The sequence below is a fragment of the Betta splendens genome, chromosome 5 (genome assembly GCF_900634795.4).
Source record: "Betta splendens chromosome 5, fBetSpl5.4, whole genome shotgun sequence".
Lineage (NCBI taxonomy): Eukaryota > Metazoa > Chordata > Actinopteri > Anabantiformes > Osphronemidae > Betta > Betta splendens.
Genome location: NC_040885.2, coordinates 12368538 through 12389811, shown reverse-complemented (window position 1 = coordinate 12389811; position 21274 = coordinate 12368538). Strand labels below are relative to the sequence as shown.

Sequence of the window (21274 nt, the reverse complement as noted above, 5' to 3'; positions counted from 1 at the left end):
ACCTCTGGGCCACAGTCTGCGTTCACCCGTGCTTCAAATGCGCCGTCACTGGGCGGTGTTTGCGTCCACCGCTGCGCCGCCCGCGGAATCAGCGCGGCGCCGAAAGGGTTAATCAGATGTGGACGCGCGCGCCGCGCCGACACGGATCCACCTTCGGAGGGATGCGCCTCGTCGCACAGCTGACTGGGAACGCAGGTAGTCCGTCGGACGGGCGCTCGGCGTACTTGTTGATCTCCGGGCGACGCAGCGGGGCGACATGCGGAGCGGGACGCCGGCGGCAGCGCTCTCTGCCGCGACGGAGGCAGGAGACGGGGAAATGGATCGGATTAAACCCTGGCAATAGAAAACCAATAACGGCACCTCCTCAAAAGATGCTCCTGCTTCATCTTCGTTTGCGCCGGCGCATTGATTGTTCACAGAGCTGTACGTGCTCGCTCCGTCGGCGCAGGATGACAACAACTCACTACGGTATTTTCCCAAGCTTGTTTTCGTCTCTTGACTTTGTATCGTGCGCGGCCCATTAGACTAAGAATAACTAATCTGCGTTTCAACTGCACCAACATGGAGTCTGTGGAGCCCGGGAGGGATGCTTAACGATGACAGACTTGCGTTCATAACATTGCAGTTTCAGGTGGTTAAGCGTCACATGGGCTTTTTCTCCCGAGCAGAACACTGTGTACACGGGGGACACACACTTTGTGTTTGTGGTTCGTCTGCAGCTGAATTATTTATTCCAATCCTTGACTTCAGCGGAACAGGAGGGTGGAGGCTGCTTCAAATTAACATTTGTTCTTATTGTAGCCTCGCCAAAAAAAAGAAACGACACAACTGCGCGTTCGTACTGACGCGTCGTCTGTCGGCGTTTCCATTTTGAGGTACTTGTGTTTGTGAAGTATTAGAAACTTTGCGTGGCGGTGATCGACGGGCACATCTGCAGGCCTGTGGCGGATGATGCCGTCGTATGTACAGGCGTACGGCAAACGTCACGTCCAGCTCGTAATGCGCTGACTAAATGTTTGGAGGCCCCGATAAGACGAGATGCGGGCTATTAACGAACCCCCCCCCCCCCCCCCCCCCCCCCCCCGCACCCCCTCCCACCCCCACCAAGCGAACTTGCAGTGATTCGGGGAGTGAACAGCGCTTCCTGGTGTTTCAGCACCATTAGGCTGGACAGCGCTCGTCCCCGTGGAGCCCCGCGTCCCCACCCACACCGCATGAGCATCAATGAGCGGGGATCAATCAGAAGGCCGAGAAGCAAGACCAGACACACGCAATCACATCAGAGGAGCGGTTGGTGCTATTATTCAGTGTGACACCAGCATTAAATGGGATGTTTGCTATTTGAATGCAGCCCTTTCATCAGCCACTAAATCGGATTAACAACCAGGAAAACTGCTGAAATCCTAATTTTACAGTTAAGTAATTGGAAATGATGAAACAAAACAATTTAATTAGTAAATTACTTTTAAGTTGCATTTCTATCAAACTGCACCAGTTTGACCTTAAAAAATGAGTCCATATTATTTTATTATAAGGGAAATGGCAAACAACAGTTCTAAGCAATTGACCAACTGTCAAAATCGATGCAGATTCATTTTCTGGTAAATGATGGACCGATTGATCAGCCACTGGTCTCCAGACCAGCGGTTGGTCTCTGGGGACACAATTAAAGCGCCGTGTTCTGGGGGCGTCAATGGGATCAACACATGTTCTCCCACTCACCCCAGGAGGCGCATCCGGCCTTTCAGCCAGCACGACTCGAAAATGATTCAGTAGTTTCTAAAGTTTCGTCCAACACCAAATTTTCACTTAGGTTTCTTTCTGTATCTGGTTTAGTCACAGACTGAGCATAATGTTAGTCATGGTTGGTACATTATATGCTTGTTAACTCTGAATACATTTGAATGATTTGGTGGATACTGTAGTTGTGAGTAATTTAAAAAAAATCCCCATCTGTTTATTGTTGGGTTAGGATTTAGTGAAAATGTGTGATAACGGCAAACGATCAGTAAAAATTATAGTAATACTGAAATAAATCCATGCTATTGCACATGAATCATTTCAGTCTGTTATTTTGTTCGGCTATAGCCTACATCCGTTTTATGCTCAACTTCAACCCGAGTTGGTTGCTGAATCGATTTTGGAAAGACTGTGGGAAATATTAAGTTTCTAACAGTATGTTACCTGATGATTATATTTTATGAATAACTACAGAAATGAATGAGCAGGTCTGAGCAATAATCCCCCAACTCAACACAATCACTGGATTTTCAAGACAAACCGAGTGACCAGCCGCAATAGTATAAATGCAACCTTGTCTCAACCTTTAGTTGGGAGACAGATCAGCTGTTCAAGGTCAATAATTGAGCCTAAAGAGTAAAATAGTGAGGCATTTTGTCCAGTTTCTGCTAATCTCCTTGTCTTTTGCCTCCTTCAGATACAGAACTGAAAGTCAACAGGAGCCCCTGTCCATAAGCCCAAATGTTTGCTGCTCTCTCCCAACACAAAGACACTATGGATAAGTCCTTGGCGGAGCTGAATAAGCCCGGCTCCCACTCCACGTCTTCGCTGCCGCCTGAGCCGGTGGACATTGTGCGCAGCAAGTCGTGCTTCCGCAGGGTCCGGCTGAACGTGGGGGGTCTGCCGCACGAGGTCCTGTGGCGGACGCTGGACCGGCTCCCGCGCACGCGCCTCGGCAAGCTGCGCGACTGCAACACCCACGAGTCCCTGATGGAGGTGTGCGACGACTACAACCTGGAGGAGAACGAGTACTTCTTCGACCGGCACCCCGGCGCCTTCACCTCCATCCTGAACTTCTACCGCACGGGGAAGCTGCACATGATGGAGGAGATGTGCGCGCTGTCCTTCAGCCAGGAGCTCGACTACTGGGGCATCGACGAGATCTACCTGGAGTCGTGCTGCCAGGCCAGGTACCACCAGAAGAAGGAGCAGATGAACGAGGAGCTCAAGCGGGAGGCGGACAACCTGAAGGACAGGGAGGGGGAGGAGTTCGACAACACCTGCTGCGCCGAGAAGCGGAAGAAGCTGTGGGACCTGCTGGAGAAGCCCAGCTCGTCGGTGGCGGCAAAGGTAATTGCACACCTGGACGAGGGCGGGGCCGCAAAATGAGCCTCTGGCGCGTTTTACACGAGGTCACTCCGCGCCGCCGCGTGGTCGCTCGTGTTTTGGTCGTTCCGAGCCCGGAGCACGAAGTCAGGGGTGGAGGTGATGAAAACAGTCAGCGGTTATTATTATGATAATTATTTATCCCCGGCGCTTGTGTGCGCTATTATCTTCCATTAGCATTGTTTGTAAAGTCGAAGCCATTAGATCCGGTGGGTGACAGCGGAAGAGGCTCCGCGATAGCGCGCGCGCGTCGCCGTCGATAGCCTCGAAGTCTGAATCCGCCGTCGCCCTCGCTTTGACGCGTCTCCCGCACACGTCCAGCTTCTCCCCGTTCTTCACACGCTCACGCGTTGGCCCCGCACCAATAAATCATTTAAATATCACTTAGCACCCAACAATAAAACACACCTCGGTCCCCCTTGTCCGCCAGCGGAGCTCCAGACGTCCGGCAGAATGTGGGATTATCTGATCACGTCGTTGCGCACGTGGAGAAGAGGACAGACATGACTCACGCTCGCGTCAGTGCTAGAAATCAATACTTTTTGTTGATCGGGAGAAGGTGGTTGCATCAGGAGGCGCAAAATGCTGGAGCGAGTTATTAAAACAGAAGATCAGCCGCATGGACGTGTGTTAGCATGTTGCTAACTGGCTAGCTCCAGCCGTGGGTCTCAGGTGAGCTCACCTGTAGCGAGGACGCTGGCCTCCAGGAGACCTCTCCGAGAAGCGCGCCTGCAACCGAGGCCGCGTTACACACGAGCAGCCTTTGATCACGCGCGTCCACGTCGGATTAGCGGGATCAAAGCCGGAGCTCTGTCTTCCCAAAGTGTTTTAAAGGCAGCGCCGCGGCTGGCAGCAATCACTGTACGTGAAATGGAAATGAAACTATTAGCAGCTTCTGCAGAGAAGCGAGCGGGGCCGGAGCGAGTCTGTCAGTGGAACGTCTTCTTCATAGGAATCAAAGAGATGTAAAATCAATGTTTATCGTGTTAGAGCCAAGAAAGAGCTGTAGCCTACAAAAAGCAGTCGACCGCCGGCTCCGGCTGGATCGTTGCTTGCGGTGCCCGTCACCACACCCCGGCCTCTGCAGCTGCTCAGGGCGGTGAGGAGGTGATGACGGGGCAAAGCGCCGGCGGGTCCGGCCTCCTGCGGGTTTCAAATGATGATGAGTTAAGGACAATGTGATTGAGCTACTGATGTACAGTCGGAGCATCCACACATGGGGCTAGTGTGAAGTGGGACCCACCCGCCTGGAGCCGGGAAGAGGCGGGGTTCGAACCGGGGACCTTTTCGTTCCCCCGCACGCTACCAGCGTTAGCGCATTAGCCGTGCTCTGGAAATGTATGTGTTACAGCACCAGAGCCGGACGCCGGACGTCTCTGCTCCTTCTTCAGGCTCCTCCGCCAAACCTCACTCTAAATGTCAGAGAAATGTCACATTAATTATTCTCCAGGAGGCTCGAGGCCCAAGTTGACGCTCCCCTCTCTCTGTTTACACTCCCGCGGAGCCGCGGCGCCGTCCGTCTCCCGCTCACGTCGCGTTCTCGCCACGATGGCGGAGGATTTCGTCCGACCACTTGCAAAGCAGCACCTAGCGTTCAGATTAGCACCGAGGGAAGCCTTTTCACCCGCAGCAGCGTATGTGTCACCGCCGATTTGATTGCTCTCATTCATAATGCCACATTAATTAGACGGGGCCAGATTGCGGCTGAGAATAGATCATGACGAGCAAATACCCCTTTCTTTCACTGTCACTTACAAAGCATTCATTTTGAATGCACTGTTTAAATCCCCAGTAATATTAGCGTGCTGCAATATGAACAATTCATTAAAGATCTCTATGCAAACCTCATCTCAGAGGCACTAGTCCAGAGAGTTCCTGCTTTTCACGTGTCCATTAATGGGGGTTTTAGAAGCACCGGCCCTGACGGTAACCACGCCAACGAATCCGGCTCGTCTCATGTCGCTCTGAAGACGGCGTTCAGGCCGTCTGGCTCCGCTCCTGCTCATGAACGAGTCGGCGGCTGGATCCAAGACACGCAGCGACCGGGCTCGAACGTGTCGAGGGTTCTGACAGCTGGAAACCCACAGCCAGTAGAACAGATGAGGCTGATGATGATGATGATGATGATGATGATGATGATGATGATGATGATGACGGGGATGCGGAGGAAGGCTGTCGTTTGCATGAAAGCGGGCTGCGTTCTGTAAATGTTCGCTGCTACAGGGAGCCTAATTTGGGCAAGAGGCTTTTAAAGTCACCTTGAAAAGAGGTTTTAGCCTTTATGAATAATATAGAAGACATCCTCTGGGCTTCATCAATGTGTCTGCAGCCAATTTGATGCTAATTCTGCAGGGAGCCAGTGAACTTCCCTGTTCTAGAAAGAACAGCTGAGGGAACAGCATCACCATTCGGAACAGCCGCAGCCCTTCATGTGTTGCTCATCAAACTAATTGTTACCTATATAATTTCAGTAGCTGTCACACATATAATGTGAATGTATAACCTAGCCTAACTAGCTAAACAAAGTCCTGATGAAAATTTCAACGCACCGCGTTGAATAATGCAGGTAATTTGTCAAACGTGTCATCGTGGTGCCGCGCTGCTGAAGGAGCAGTGGAACGTCTGGATCCGTTTGCATTTAGTCTGTATGTATGTCGTCCGGCCCTGTTGGAGGAGGAGGGACACAGCAACACCTCAAGACACTGATTTGTGCTCGATGGGGACGAGACACATTACGGTCGCTCAGGTTCTGTCGTGTGTCGTTGGGAGATTGAAGCTGGAGACGGAGCCCATCAGTGGACGGCTGTCTACACACACACACACACACACACACACACACACACACACACACACACACACACACACACACACACACACACACATACCTTTATACATAAACACAAAGGCATCATGTAGGATTTACCCCATGTCTTTGTAGTAACAATCCAGAAAGCACCACCGCGTCCCTTACTCTCCCACTATCGCATTCACACACACACGCACCCATGCAGTACACAGTTGCTACTGTAATGAAAATCCATTCCTGGAGTTTCTAATTGATTATTATGACGAAGTGAAATGTTTAAATATAACTCGCCGTCTCCATTTCCTCTTCCTCCAGCTCACCTCTCCACACACAATCAGCCTCTCTGTTTCGACAGACTAAAAGCCTCGGGAGATTAAGGCTGACACTCGAAGCAAACCTTATTTAAATTAATATAATTAACGGTGATACTTACTACTGTGAGTCAAAAATGAATTGTGACAGTTAAATAACTAAGAGAGCCTGAAAAGCCATTACATTCCTAAGTCCAAGCTGCTGGATTCAGACTTTTGATAAAACTCAGACCAGAGGACGCGGCGCCGTGGACCGTGACATGCGGGTCGGACTTCACCGGAGCAGTTCGACCCGAGACCCGGCTAAGGAAGAGTTTGGGACTCTTCAGCAGCCGCTTCAACCCTGTGCTGCATATTTTAACGCTCATTCACTGTTAACGCGCATAAGTCAGATTCTCTAGTGGCCGAGTCGTGTTCCTGACTATTTTACAAGTCACGTCATGCATTTTGTAGTGGACGGCTCAGGATTCGTAGTGTCACCGCCGCCTGGCGGGCCGGCGTCGAGGCGGAACCGCTGCCGGTTCCAGAGCGGCACCAGCCGTCGTGCTGCCGTTCACGGCCGCGCTTTCCTATTCGCCTCTACACGCGTTAGGTTCAGTGACTAAAATCCTGAAGTGTGTCATCAATTATGTAACAGTGGTCGTCAGAGCAACAATGCTGAAGTTTATTCAAAGTCACTGCACAGATCTGTTGACAGAAGGAGGACGAACGTGGATTTCATATCAGTGGAGCGATTGTGTCACTGATGGGCAGGATGGAATCTGACTGTCTGTGTGGAAAAAGCCTTTGTGAAGTGGTCAAGTGTCTCGACGACGCTTCGACAGCGTCTTTGTTCATTCGATATGGAGTTGAGCTGTTACGTGAGCGTTTAAACATGACGGTGCCGAGGAGGAGGGAAGCCTGAGGAGGAGACACAGAACAGGAAACGGCTGCTGGCTTATCTGGACACGTCTGCCATCGTTCAAATTCAAATCATTTGATGGGGGTCGTTTCAGTTGTGGACAGATTATTCCAGAGGGAGGAGACAACTAAAGTGCAGCATCTGTCAAACGCCGTGTTTTCATCAGACGTCTCTGAAGACCCGCGCTCTGCAGCGAAGCCGCTCGGGGTCGGAGGCTTCTTTGTTTATAGCTGCATGTATAGTTAAAACGATCATACAATATTTAGCTTCTGAAAAAAATAATGCAGTTTTAATGTCTCAGGTGAATTTGTGCAAAGCAAAATGTGTCAGAAGATAAAAAGACAACAGCGCTGATGAGCCTCGGCAGGAATGGAGATGTAAAGGCTACGTAATGAAAAGGGTGCTTATTAAACAGACTAATGTAAGAAGCACGGGGCTGAAATCTGTCTGCAAAGGTCAAAATGTAGGATTTACCTTTTTATAGTCATGAAACTTGTTAGTCACTATTCCTGACTCCTTTGGAGGCATCTGACTAATATGTGACTTATCGGAGTTACCGTACACAGTGGAGGCTCACTGTCTTTCCCAGACTGGACTCACTGGTTTGAGTAACTGGGTGACAGTATGGGCCACTTACCCAAACTAGTTGTAAAACACACCCCACCATCTAAATATTGTCACCAAGTGATGATGAGCTGAACGCAGAGCGAACGCTGTCTGACCTCCAACCACGAGTGACTCAATGGGTGGGAGCCTCCGACACGGGTCCCAAACACCGTTACCCACACAAGGCTCAGCCAGCTGGAAAATAAGCATCTCAGTCAGTGGGTCTGCGTGGGATAGTATGTTCTGACCTGTGGTCAGCGCCGGCGCCTTAGACACAGGCCGAGTTCATCCACAGGCACAAACGGCCCGATGGAGGAATTCATCTCCCATGAATGGGTTCTCGTAATGTGGAATATTGCTGTTCAGATTTTTAACTCAACTTCATTGAACACATGTTTCCATGTAGAGCGCAGTGTCTTATTAATCTAAGCAGGAAAACAGGAAGAGAGGCAGATAATTACGTTTAAATGAATTCAGCTGTTGCAGTAATTTAGAATTAAAATGATGTTTCTTGACAAGCGGGGACGTAATCAGGAATATAATTAACGCAAACATGCTGATGAACCTGGTCATTTATAATCGGTGTGAGTAACGTTTTCACAAGGGATGATTTCAATTATAAATTTCTGAATGTAGATTTAATTTGGGTTTCTTTTCTTGGTTAACTGTTTCAGGTCATTTTCCTACTCAGCATTTACACAGCAGAATACAGCAATAGACGTTTGTCCAGCACTAATGTGCAGAAACTGGTTAAATTAGTTGAATGTGGCCTAGAAATTCTTTTGAGATTGATTTGATTTGAGATTGTTGCTACATTACGGAAACAAACCTCTGGTAAGGTGAAAGCAAGAAGCAGAACCCTCTGAGGAGGTACCATGATCAAAATAAGTTACAGTAAATTACAGTTCACAATAACATAAGGACAAAACCAATGCACAAGTTTTTGAGCCTCGAAACAAACGAAAAAAGAGTTTCCTTGAAGTCGTTTTACAGTGTACTGGGACATGGTGACACTACACAGGCAGCAGGAGCAGTCTGGCCCAGTTCTGGCCCACACAATGCGCTGACACTGGGCCGGGATGTGGTAATGAGGGCCCAGATCTGGTTTTCCAGAGGGAATCTACTGTAAACGAGTCAGCTTGAAGCCAGATGAAGCCACAGGGCTCTGCTACAGTATGTGGGGTCTAATGTTAACACACACTCCAGGCGTCGCTGCCCAGCGTAAGCATCGCCGTGCTGCGGTCCAGCACGCGTGACCTTCCGCTCACCCTGACCCTCGCTCGGCACTGAAGCGTCCTCGCCTATAATCGGAGGCTCGCTGGCGGACTCCACGTCAGCGTGCCGGGTGTGTGGAAAGGGGAAATGAATGACTTTGAGGGAAAGCGTGAAGGCCGGAGGCAGAAATAGAAGGCGCTGAGGTGAAGGAGACGCATTCATCAAGGCTGCGGCTGCTTTTTTTTTTTTTTTTTTGGACCACTGGCGCGAGCAGTCTTTTACCAACGATGAGCGCTGTCACCTGACCTGGGACCGCGTCCAGGTTCCAGGTCTCACACTCATCACACTCCTCACTCTGCGTCCTATCATGTCTTTACTGCGACCGTGGACGAGATAAGCAGCGCGGCTCCAGCTGCTAATTGGCTCAGCTTTACGTCTGTGGAGCCTTTTTACGGCAGCACTCACAAACCCATCGTTTGCTAAGCACATCACACAGGCACCAGCATAATTCTAGTACAGTCATGACGCAACACACTGTAAAAGTCATAAATCTAATCTGATTATTACTTATTCATTCTCCTGCTCATTCTGGGCTTCCACCATGTTCTCGTTCACCCATCAGGCGGTTACATCACGGTCAGGAGGATTATTACCCGCTTTATTACCCGCTTTCCTGGTCGACACAATAGTCGCAACCCCATCATGCGTTTAGCTGTTCAATAATCACAACTTTAAGGATTTGCATGTTAATCTGCATGTAACTCTCAGGATTAACGACACCTACACTGACACCACCGATCTGAGCTCCGCGGAACACGGACCGGCTCTAATTACGACCCCGGGACGGGGAGGATTCCTGCCTCGCGTTGCCGTGCAGGTGGAATCCACGGCGTCCACATCTCTCCGGGTCGCCCGGGTCTCTCGCCTTTGTTCCGCTGCTTTCGCGCTGCCTCCATTCCTCTCGTTATTTTCCTTTCACAGCCATTACTAAAGTGGTTAAAAGTTCACTGTCGCCATCGCCATGGCAACTGTCGCCGGTGTGATGCTGAGACTTGCAGCTGCCGCCTATTCATGCATCATTGTTGATTGACTCTGTGCGTGCGTATGTGTGTCTTTCTCAGTCTTAGTCTTTCTTTGCGTTTCAAATCAATGTTCCACTCGTGTTTACGTTTCCCCTCTGTGCTGCCGTCTGCGGAGAATACTGTGACATTCTCTGATTCCTGTAATAAATAAACTACCGTGCAGGATGGCATCATCTATTTATTATCAGACAACACAGATGCAGTGTGACAGAGTCGCTGCTTATATTTTTGACACCGTCACTAAGGACATGCTTTTCGTGCAGGGGAAACAAAAACCCAATAAATTTTCTATATCTTTCATTTACTCAATTACTATCAGCACCCAAAAAGTGGCCTTTCATTTCCATCCAAACCCTTAAATGTTGTGTACTCTGAAGAAAATCGCCTCCTTTGGTGCAGCAGATCAGACCCTATACTGTTTCTATTTATACTGCTACCATGGACCAGCAATAGTTTAAATATAGATGCTGAGTCTGGATTCTCTTCTTCATCTGAAATGCATGAATAATTGAGAGGGAGAGGAGATGAGGTGGGATTCATTCAAGAGATGGATGGGCCGGGCATAGATTTTCTACCTACATTAGTGGGTTGCTGAATGGGGTTGTGGTGCACTTTGCGCATTGAAAAAGTTTGACGGAGGCCCCAAAAGGAAGCTTCTTTTTTGGACTTTTCTCCTAATTCAACTGATTCTGGTTTAGAGGATGATCAGCTGTTTACAAATATGTTGAATATACTTTCAGATGAAAAAAAATCAAATGGTCTGTTATTGAAGCTAAATATAGACACTGAGTCTATAATAAATTTAAATAAAAATGACCACAATTGAGTCATCTTGTCATATAGTATTTATGGTCTGAGCCTTTTCCAGGAAGCGCTGCCCATCAATGTGATGCACAAGGAGGGGGCTTTAATGTTAGTGAAGCAAGGTCATGGTCATAAGTCACCATTTTACTCTGTCGATTCAAACTGGCAGCACGTTTTTTTACGAGCTGCACAACACAACCTATTGGCTTTGGCGTGGCGTTGGTGGGGTCACGCCGAACAAGACCGCCGTTTAAAGTTAGGAGACGAGGGGTGTGGGGTGGAGGCTACAGCTGAGCCACTGCAAATGTGCATGTGTATTTCAAGCTATCATGCTGGGGGAAATGTGGAAGTCACAGTCTCCTCCCGTCTCCATGGAAACCCCATCTCTCTCACAGGCGGCGCGGCAGAGCCCTTCTACATTCAGAATGAGGGGTGTGAATTATTCCACATTATTTAGCACTCGCAGTAGCACGTCTGTACTATTGGTCAGTGTTAATAACATCTCCATAAAGATGAAGGTCAGCGTTGCTATGCGATGTCCGTTTGGTCCAATCGGGCCATGCAAAACACCTGAAGATCCTGTCTGACGGCTATTCCTTATCGAATTCAAGGAGCCTCTACCTTAATGTTTTCTTTGCCGTACACTGACAACCTATTAAGCACCTAAGGAATCAAGGAATTCAAGTAGTCTGACATAAATAAGAGAAAACCCCAGAGACAGAACGCTGGAGCAGCACAGATGGTTCAGAGCCGAGCGAGCTTCGAATGAGGTACAAATCAGGGAGAGAAGGAAGGAGCGAGGGAGGGTGGAGACGGAGAGACGGAGACTCTGTCAGTCTCGCTTTTCACAAGCAGGTCCACGTAGCCACCTCCTGTCGAGCTTCAAGGGGGTTGTCATGGTGACAGTGGCTAGCGGCTGAGGCTGGGAGAGTGTTGCATGCTATCAGCGTGGCCTTGGACGTAGCTCAGGGTGCTGGGAAGGAAAGAAAGTAAGGAAGTCAAAGTGAGAGCGTCTGGACCGTCACTTGGGATGTCAGATTAAATGTGTTCTGCGATAAATATGTGTGTGGATAGAACCAGGGGCTCACAGAACCAGGGACCAGGCGATGGAGCGAATACAGTTTTACAGCAGAGGTCTCTGCACATCTGGTGAGACCACCATGAAGATTATGGGGATGAAGGATTAGCTGCTCCTCAAGCCTCTTTATGAGTCATCAGGGAGCCACAGAGATTTAAACTGGACCCAGTTCACATCATACATCAGAGGAGGCCTCTGTGCAGAATGTACAGGTATAAACCTCCAGTGATTCAACTAATTCATAGTCACAAACACTGAAAAGGCTGCATAGAGGGCCTATAAACCCTATTTATAAATCTATCATTTAGACTTTTACATGACCTTCCTTAGCGCTAACTCGTGCATGCTCCACTTTATGGCGCCCTACATACCTGCAACAGTAAAAAGGAATAATTTGAAATGAATGAGCCGTTGCCTCACTGAGTGTGGGTCCCTCAGGAAGGCTAAATCTGGCCCGCTGCACGTACGGTGGAGCGGCCGTGGTCCCAGGCAGCGGAGGGACAAGCTGTTTCCTTGAATCCAGTCGCGTCCACGTGACCGGCGTCACCTTGTGCACAAGACAAGGATCGGTGTGGACTATTGTGTCTGCTGAGCCACATGATGATGTGCCATGGGAGACACAAACCAGTGTCATCTGGCTTTGTCTGGAGCCACAGTGGGATTTCCTGTCACTCTGCTCTCTCTCTCTCTCTCTGTCTCTCTCTCTCACATACATGTTGTCTTTTCCTCTACTGCAGTTATAAATATCTCCCTCCCTTCATCTCCTCCCTTTATTAGGCCACAGAGGAGCGTTTGCCGGGAGTTTCACTCACATGGTTTGTGCCCATGTAATGTAGCTGCACTAATAGATTATTCATCACACAGGACTTGTCCGACATAAAGGACCTGGTCCTGGGTGTGGCCACTTTCTGGTTTGTCATGTCTGTTATTGTTAGTCTATGAATAGTCTGTAATTCCGTTGATGCGATTACAATCACGTCTGGAGCTCTATTCAACCTTCACTAGACGTGCGTTTGCTGGAGATCTGCTTTGTGTGCAGTGCAAAGTTCACTTCAGAGGTACAAGCCACACTTGGATGAATGAATTAACAGTGGGATTAAAGAGACGGACGTGAGCGGGGCGTGGTGGGAGAGGAAGCAGGATCCGCTGGGAACTGTCTCTTCGTGGACTTTGACCTTGTAATCGCATCGTTGCACAGCAGCACCAGTGACTTCCTTGGTAACCTTTTCATACCTTTGCCCTGTTTCGCTCCAGTGCTAAAATCTCCCAGGACCCCAGGTTTGACTTTCTGTCCGTCGGGCTCAGTTCCCTCTGCTCCAAGGCTCCAGTTCAAGCAGATGTCCTCGGGGCAGGAGCGCAGGGGCACGGAGGGAAGAAATTAAACACAGAGGGTCATTATTCACGTCTGCCACAACGCTATGGCAACAGTGTCCTCCCGCTCTGATTGGTGGTAGATAAGGAAGCCTCAGTAGCGTCACGTTTACTCTGCATTATCACGCCAGTGTCAGCAGCCTCCAACACCTGCTGCTAGTGCTCCATTTCCGCCTCTGTGCCTTCATTTCCTCTGGAGGGTTTATAGAGAAGCCCTGCATCATGTGCACACCAGTGTAAACACGCAGGCCTGTGTCTGTTTAGCAAGATCAGTGTGATCCGGTTCATGGAGATGGTTCCGATCGAAGGAAAGTAAGAGGATGCACTGAGTTTGCACTAGTTGCATCACACCCAGTGAATTTATTTCATTTCCATGTTTAAGGCCCTCGGTGCATTGTTATCTAAGGCTGCAGGCGTTTTCAGAGCACGGTGTTTTCACCGTTCTGTGATTTATTCCAGCTTTTAACTTCCCAACCCTGTTGCTGTGTTGTTGGTTCTCTGTCCAGACTAATGTGCACACAAATAAATCATGAGGTAATTCAGTCACGGGTCCACTAAAGGTCCAGATGCTCCCCATCACATAACCCGAGCGGCGCTCGCTGCATCAAAGGAGCAAGAATATGAGAGGATAAATGCGTAATTATGATAAATACACACAAAATACTCTGGACCGTGCTGCCTGTATGACTCAACGTCACTAAGGCGGGCGGGAGAGTTTTTCTTGGACCAGAGCTGCTGGATTTGTGCCACTCGTCTATGCTATATGTTTGAGAAAACCGATTTTAGAAGCTCCTTAAAAATCTCAGGGGGCAAACAGGGGACGCACGTCTGGCATGAATGGTTTTATGTGAGTCATTTGAAAGAATATTTAAAAAAAAAAACTGCAAATTACAAAAAAAGTTAAAGTAAGGTCCATCGGGTCTGATCACGCATGGTGGTGGTGACGTTTACCCAGAATGCTCTGCTCTGTTCAGCAGCACCATAGAAGCTCTCATTGCTCAGGGTGCCATGCCTCCATGTCTACTAATAACAGTTACTGGTCACATGTATCTGCTGTATGAGACTGCAGCACTAAGTGAGCAGGTACTGCTTCTTCAGCTCAGTGTTCTTCAGTCTCTCTTTCAGATCAAAGTGCGTGGAATAATAGACTTCAAAGCAGATGAAGTCATTTTTGTTTACTCTGTATCCTGGTTGAGAGGGGAGCTGTCATCCAGAGGTGAAGTCTGTGTGTGTGTGTGTGTGTGTGTGTGTGTGTGTGTGCGCAGACATCCCGTTTCCACAGCATGTGACCACTTAATGTCTGTTTTTACGACAGTGTGGTGTCACAGCAGAGGGTGCAGGCGTCAGGCAGCGCCGAGTCTCTAAACCCAGACAGGACACTGAGTGACATTTGTGTGAAAACAGTATGAAGATGATATTTTGTCACCCCTTGGCTGCAGACGCCGCCCTGAAGTCCTGTTGCCCTCCTGTTCACTACACATGTCACTGGTTTAGTGGACAACATGCTGTAAAGGATGATTTAGGAAAATTCAAATCACCTTCAAGATCAATGTTTTATACTGTTTAGCTTCTATTCAACAAAATTTGCTCATTCTACATATAAGAACTCTGATATACCCTCCAGTAGGATGTGCATGTACCTCATTTTGTTTAAGACACAATTCAAATGCTTACATGCTGTTTGTCTTGCTCTGATCATACTATCCATTATTTCTCTTTCAGATCCTGGCCATCATCTCCATCCTCTTCATCGTCTTGTCCACCATCGCCTTGTCTCTGAACACCCTCCCAGAGCTGCAGGACATAGACGAGTTCGGCCAGTCCACGGACAACCCCCAGCTGGCCCACGTGGAGGCCGTGTGCATCGCCTGGTTCACCATGGAGTACCTGCTCCGCTTCCTCTCCTCCCCCAACAAGTGGAAGTTCTTTAAGGGTCCTCTAAATGTCATCGACCTGCTGGCCATCCTTCCCTACTACGTCACCATCTTCCTGACCGAGTCCAACAAGAGCGTGCTGCAGTTCCAGAACGTCCGGCGCGTCGTCCAGATCTTTCGGATCATGCGGATCTTGCGCATTTTAAAGCTGGCGCGTCACTCCACGGGTCTCCAGTCTCTGGGCTTCACCTTGAGGAGGAGCTACAATGAGCTGGGTCTGCTCATCCTGTTCCTGGCCATGGGCATCATGATCTTCTCCAGTCTGGTTTTCTTCGCCGAGAAGGATGAGGAGGACACGAAATTTAAAAGCATTCCAGCCTCCTTCTGGTGGGCGACTATAACTATGACCACAGTAGGCTACGGAGACATTTACCCAAAAACTCTCCTGGGAAAGATTGTGGGGGGGTTGTGTTGCATAGCTGGAGTGCTGGTGATTGCTCTGCCTATTCCTATTATTGTAAATAACTTCTCTGAATTCTACAAGGAGCAGAAGAGGCAGGAAAAGGCCCTCAAACGAAGAGAGGCTCTTGAGAGGGCGAAGAGAAACGGCAGCATTGTCTCAATGAACTTGAAAGAGGCTTTTGCTCGGAGCGCAGAGCTGATGGACGTGGTGGTGGAGAAGAGCGAGAGACCTCACGACAACCACCTCTCGCCAAGTCGCTGGAAGTGGACCCCCAAGAGGGCCGCGTCGGAGACCAGCTCCAACCGCTCGTTCAACGCCCACGAGCTGGGCTCCCCCAGCAAGACCCGAGGCGCCAGCCCCCAGAGGCTGAATGTGCAGAAGCTGGAGGAGATGTACAACCAGATGGCAAAGACCCAGTCGCAACCCAATCTCAATGCTAAAGACAGAGGCTCCAGGACTGGCAAACACAGAGACGAGATCGAGCTGGGGGCCCTCCAAGACCACGGGCCACCGGTGCTGGGGGCCCGGGAAGGAGTGGGGGACATGAAGAGCTTGTCCAGCATCGACAGCTACATCAGCTGTGCCACCGACTTCCAGGAGAACCCGCGTTTCTCCCATAGTCTGGCGATCGACGCTGGTCTTCAGGAAAGCAACCCATTCTGCCACAGTCCCGCCTTGTCCCAGCTTTCGGGTGTGAAAGCGGGCAAACAGAGCACCGGGGAGCGTGACCCCACGCTGACCTCTGTTTCGTTTACAAAGCACTCAGGCTCAGAGAGCACGAGGAGGTTCTTCTTTTCTGGCAGCTCTTCGAAAAGCCTTATCCCCAAGAAAGGCTGTCGCAGTGAAGGGGAGTCCGTATTGTCCCCGCTTTCAGATAGCTCGGTCACATCGGACCACTCTTTGCTAAGCCCTGAAACCTCTGTCTATACCACTGCCAGCAGCAGGACCCCACCAAAGTCCCCAGAGAGCACTGCCCCGACTGTCTTCACCTTCCACGACTCGTCCATCAGCAAATACATCGACGCCGATACGGACGACGACGAGCACCTCCGCGACATCTCCGACACCAGTCCCTCGGAGTGTCTGTTGGCCGGTTTGAGCCCCAAACGCAGCATCAACATCAATTACCAGAGGGGCAGCAACCATTTAGAAGCAGCCCAGAAAATGCTGGGCCAGAACTGTCTGTTCCCCCTGGAAGGGATCCGTGGGGTATCCCATGAGAACCATGTAGGGCCTGAGATGCTACGTAGACCAAAGGTGGAGAGGGGGCGTCAGAATATGGATAAGAACCTCTGAGGCGCGAGCAGAAGCCAACGGAACTGGAGCCAGAGTGTTTGCGACGCAGATGCTATACAGACTCAAAACACTCCACAGGCGGACGAAGGACTCGATAGCTGAGCGTTTCCAAAGGGCCGGACGCCGCTGGGCACGAAGCTCTGGGCGAGCCCTCGTGGAGAATACTCTGGGAGAAAAACATTTCTAAACTGGAGAATGTCACTGCCCCACCTTCAGCTCATTCCTTATAGCAGCGACCCACACCCACAAGGCTAAGGAGCACTCCCAGGTAGAGTGGAAGCCGCTGTGACCCCACAGGGGGAGTAGGGGGTCACGTCTGTGTCCTCTATGACCCGCCGGCCACTGTCCCACTACAGAGTCCTAGCAGACAAGGTACAGGGGAGCACCTAGAAGCCTATAAGCTACTTAATGTGCCCTCCATTCCCAAACCTGGCCTTAGTCATTTACATGTCGGCATATACAGTATGTGTGTGCATATGTGTGAGTGTGTGCAAATGGACGGCTGACCTGAGGGTAAGTCACGTGTACACACTCTTGAGATTGTCCTGCCTGATTTATTTTTCTAGAGAGAAGAGGGAGTTCCTTATAGAAGTATGTGATCCGCTAGCGGGCTCCGTCGTAGCCCGTATGTGGAGAGTAACAGTGTACGAGGTTCGGTGGCGCGTCATCGGAGGCTGGTTTCAAAGAGCAGTGTTTTGCTCTCCCTCTGTGTTAATACTGTATGTGGTCAAAGTGAAGATGGCCGCCGTTTCAGAGCCTCAGCGTCGCTCGAGCAGAGAGCTGGACCGAACATAGGCTTGAGAGGGACTGTAATCTAGATTACGAGGCACGCATGCGCCCGACCAGCACAGCAACAACATACAGAAACGTGATCAAATGCACGCACTTCATACGCTTAGTGACACGGCAGCATATGTTCAGCATGCACTGGCCTTCATTTGAGCGACATAAAAGCAGCCAAAGACATCACACAGTTTCAGACTCTGGGCGTTGTGCGTGGACAGCAGCGTAGTTAATCATCTCTACTTTATTCATCCAAATAAAACCTTTTAGCACTGAGTATAATCAACCGCGTTAGCTTCACCATGAATCAGTTTTGGTGCCAGGACTGATGAGACTCATGCATGAAGGTACCACAGACAATCCACGGGATGCGGTGATACACCTAGTTTCCATGGTGACAGCAGCTGTCAGTGTCGGCTTTCCTAATTGGGGCAAGAAGGTCTGATTGCATGTAATGTATGCTCACACACACACACACACACACACACACGTATATGAGAACGCACCCAGCCTTGGAGTGACAGGCAACGCACAGAACAGCGAGCCTCCTCATCGATCACGTCCGTTCTGTGTACGTGCAACTTCGTGGTGTAAGGACCTACTTCTTCTGTTCGTCTCACGTTCTCTGTAGCATCCTGTGATCCTCTCTCCAGGCAATAACGATGGCTTTTACTGTCTCGACTGTTAGAAGCCCCCAGTTCGTTTGCAACATCGCAGAAGAAGCAGTCACGCAAAGGTGTTAGTACGAACACAACCACACACAATGTCACGGCCACATGAAAAGCCAGACGATGACGGGACAAAGGTGCTTTATCTGCTTTATCCATATTTAAATGGGAAACTCATTTATTACCCCACACTAAAACAACACAATGGGACAATTAGACATGTAACAAAGTGCTGATACTGTCTTGAGCATTTAATAAGGTCATATATGAACTTCCCCTTTTAATCTTTTAAGCTTATGCCATGAGCCGATTCAGTGTAGAGTTATTAAACACCCGCAGTCCTCAGTTGCCTACGATCTCCAGTCAGGGTACAATATTTTCGTAATTAATTTCTTCTATTATCTCTATGTTCGCTAATGTTAATGAGGCGAGTGACAAAACCCAATTAAAATGCAAGATTTACTTAAATTCTGAGCAAATGCTATTAAACAGGTCATTGCGCTCAATATTTAGGTGTTGACTGCAATTTGCTTAAACTTCAACACATATTGTTAGACATACGTTTCGTAGTGGTTGTGTTTTAATCATGTCATATTGTTGACCTGTACTGAGGAGCACTGAGGTGTGAGGGGTGAAGGAGGGCTGAACTGTGTGACATGACTGCACGCGTTGGGGAAACCGCACATTTGTTTTCTTTTTGTTTAACCCACGGTTCTGATTTCACACATCACTTTGGCTCATGTTTCTAACCTGCAGCGTCACTCACAGCTTGTCAACAACTGGCCAGCATCATAGTCACAGATAAAAGTAAAAACAGCAACTAAAATGACCTAACGATGAATGAAATAATGCTTTAACCGACATTGTATTTCAAGGTCGTAGCCAATGTTTGTCAAACGTGTTTCCATATTGGATCTAAATGTCCAGGAAGTTGTGAATGGACAAACTTCAAACACTTTGTGATTGAATAAACTGATTTCCTTAAGATTTGGATAAAGGGCATTTACATCACGTAAAGTTTCATCAAGCTAAATATGAGACTCTGATTATTTTCTATATTATGGAAGTCAGGGACCATTTACAACAACGATGACAATCAATGTTCATGAACAGGCAGCAAGAACTGGGCTTTACTCTGGTTTCTAACTCTAGTATGGAAACGATTCATCACCTCCGAAGGTTCAAAAGCATCAAGGATGATGTGATTTATTAGACTGTGATACTGTGACATGATGCCACCGCAACACAAACAATCTCTACTCTAAGTCATTTCTGTCTTTCTGTTATTTTGAAATGAATGTCATTAAGAGCTCAGATCCCTGTAGTACGAACTCTGACATAACCTACTACTTGTTATAAAGGAATTGCTTTACATTTTTCTATTCATTTATCAACACAAATCATGATGAAAAGCACAAATTGTGAACGTTGTCCATACAAGACATGACTGTACAGTAAACGCATTCAAACCGAAATCAAAAACACAAACTTCCAGCTCCTAAATTCAAAGGGTTTGTTTAACTTCGGTAGGAAAATCATGGGACCTTTTGAAGGACACGCGGCCGTTTCCGCAACCCCGTCACGACCCGCAGCTTTAGCAAGTAGCCCAGATCCACACACCTTATTACAGGCTGGGGTCGATTCAAGATGCCTTGACCGAGTGAAACACGTGTAACACACCACACAGCGAAAGGAAGCAGTATTAGAGCACGAGACAAATTCAAAGCTATATTTTTTCTACATTGTAAGCTCTCAGTGGAATTGACCCCGACCTGCCTAAGCCATCAGTCTTTGTAAAGTACACTGTTTCCAGGGAATTGAAAAAAAGCTCTTTGAACGACCTTAGCCAGCTCTTATATAATGTCGTTTGTAGGTCCAGAGTCTGTTTTGTAAGAAAAAACACAAAAAACTGTTTTTACCTGTTGACTTTCTATGCTGTTGTTTCCGTATCAATGTTCTGTTGTTCGGTGCATGTTGTAACCTTGGCGTTGTGACTGGTTGTGATTCACACAGAGCCAGTACGTGTCATGTAAAAAAAAAATGTCTCCGTGTCTTTAAGGTTTTTTTTCTTATGAAAGCAACATTTCCCTTGGATGACTCAAAGTTAAATAAAATAAATCACTTTACATTTTGATCAGGACTGTTTGACTCTCATTTCATTGTTTCAGAGGCAAGTTCACTGTCTTTACATAAATTCGCTGAGCTAAAAACGGAGCTCCTATAACTTAAATTTAACTAGAGGTGATTATTACAGAATGATTGCATCTGGCTTGTAGTTACAAAGACGGATGATTACTTTACCTACATAATAAAGCGAGGAGGCCGGATGAGGGGGAATGAGGATGAGGTTTGATGAGGTTTCCCACCACCCAACACCAGACTCTTGCAGGATGGAAGCTTCAGGGAATTAGTGCTCAGGTTTCTCCTTCAAGTCAACAGACAGGCACTGTCGCCATCTAGTGGCAGTGACTGCTGTTACAGTCCAGATCTGAAAGATGGGCTGTAAAGAAAATCTATTAGATCAATGTGTGTGGTTGGTTCAGATAAGTAGCTGATCAGGTTGTGTATACTTTACTCTGTTATTTGTGACTGTGCCTGAAGTTCCTCCGTCTCCATCACATCAGTGGTGTTTAGTAGCAAGAGCATCATTTGAAGCTCTAATAAAACCACTGCTGTGATGTCTTTGTCTTTCCAGCTGTCACTGATCTGAGCTGGTGTCTCGTGGTTGTGGCGTGGTTCCAGGCTGAGGACGCAGGCGCTGCTGCAGTAGAAGGTGCCAGATTATTTAGATCACCGTCATCCGATGATGTAGGATGAATCACGGCTGAAGCTTCACAGGTCTGCTTCCGAGCACCAACTGGCACCTGGTGGAGAAATCAGAGTTCTAGGG

At 48.5% G+C, this 21274-nt stretch overlaps 1 protein-coding gene across 1 annotated transcript; it reads left to right on the top strand.

The window, feature by feature from the left end:
- The first annotated feature begins 142 nt into the window (after positions 1-142).
- On the top strand, positions 143-20518 carry kcnb1 (potassium voltage-gated channel, Shab-related subfamily, member 1). The gene is made up of 3 exons (XM_029152255.3): positions 143-468; positions 2438-3090; positions 15023-20518. The coding sequence occupies exons 2-3, from the start codon at positions 2482-2484 to the stop codon at positions 16931-16933; spliced, it is 2520 nt and encodes an 839-aa protein (XP_029008088.1). The 5' UTR covers positions 143-468; positions 2438-2481; the 3' UTR covers positions 16934-20518.
- Positions 20519-21274: the final 756 nt, after the last annotated feature.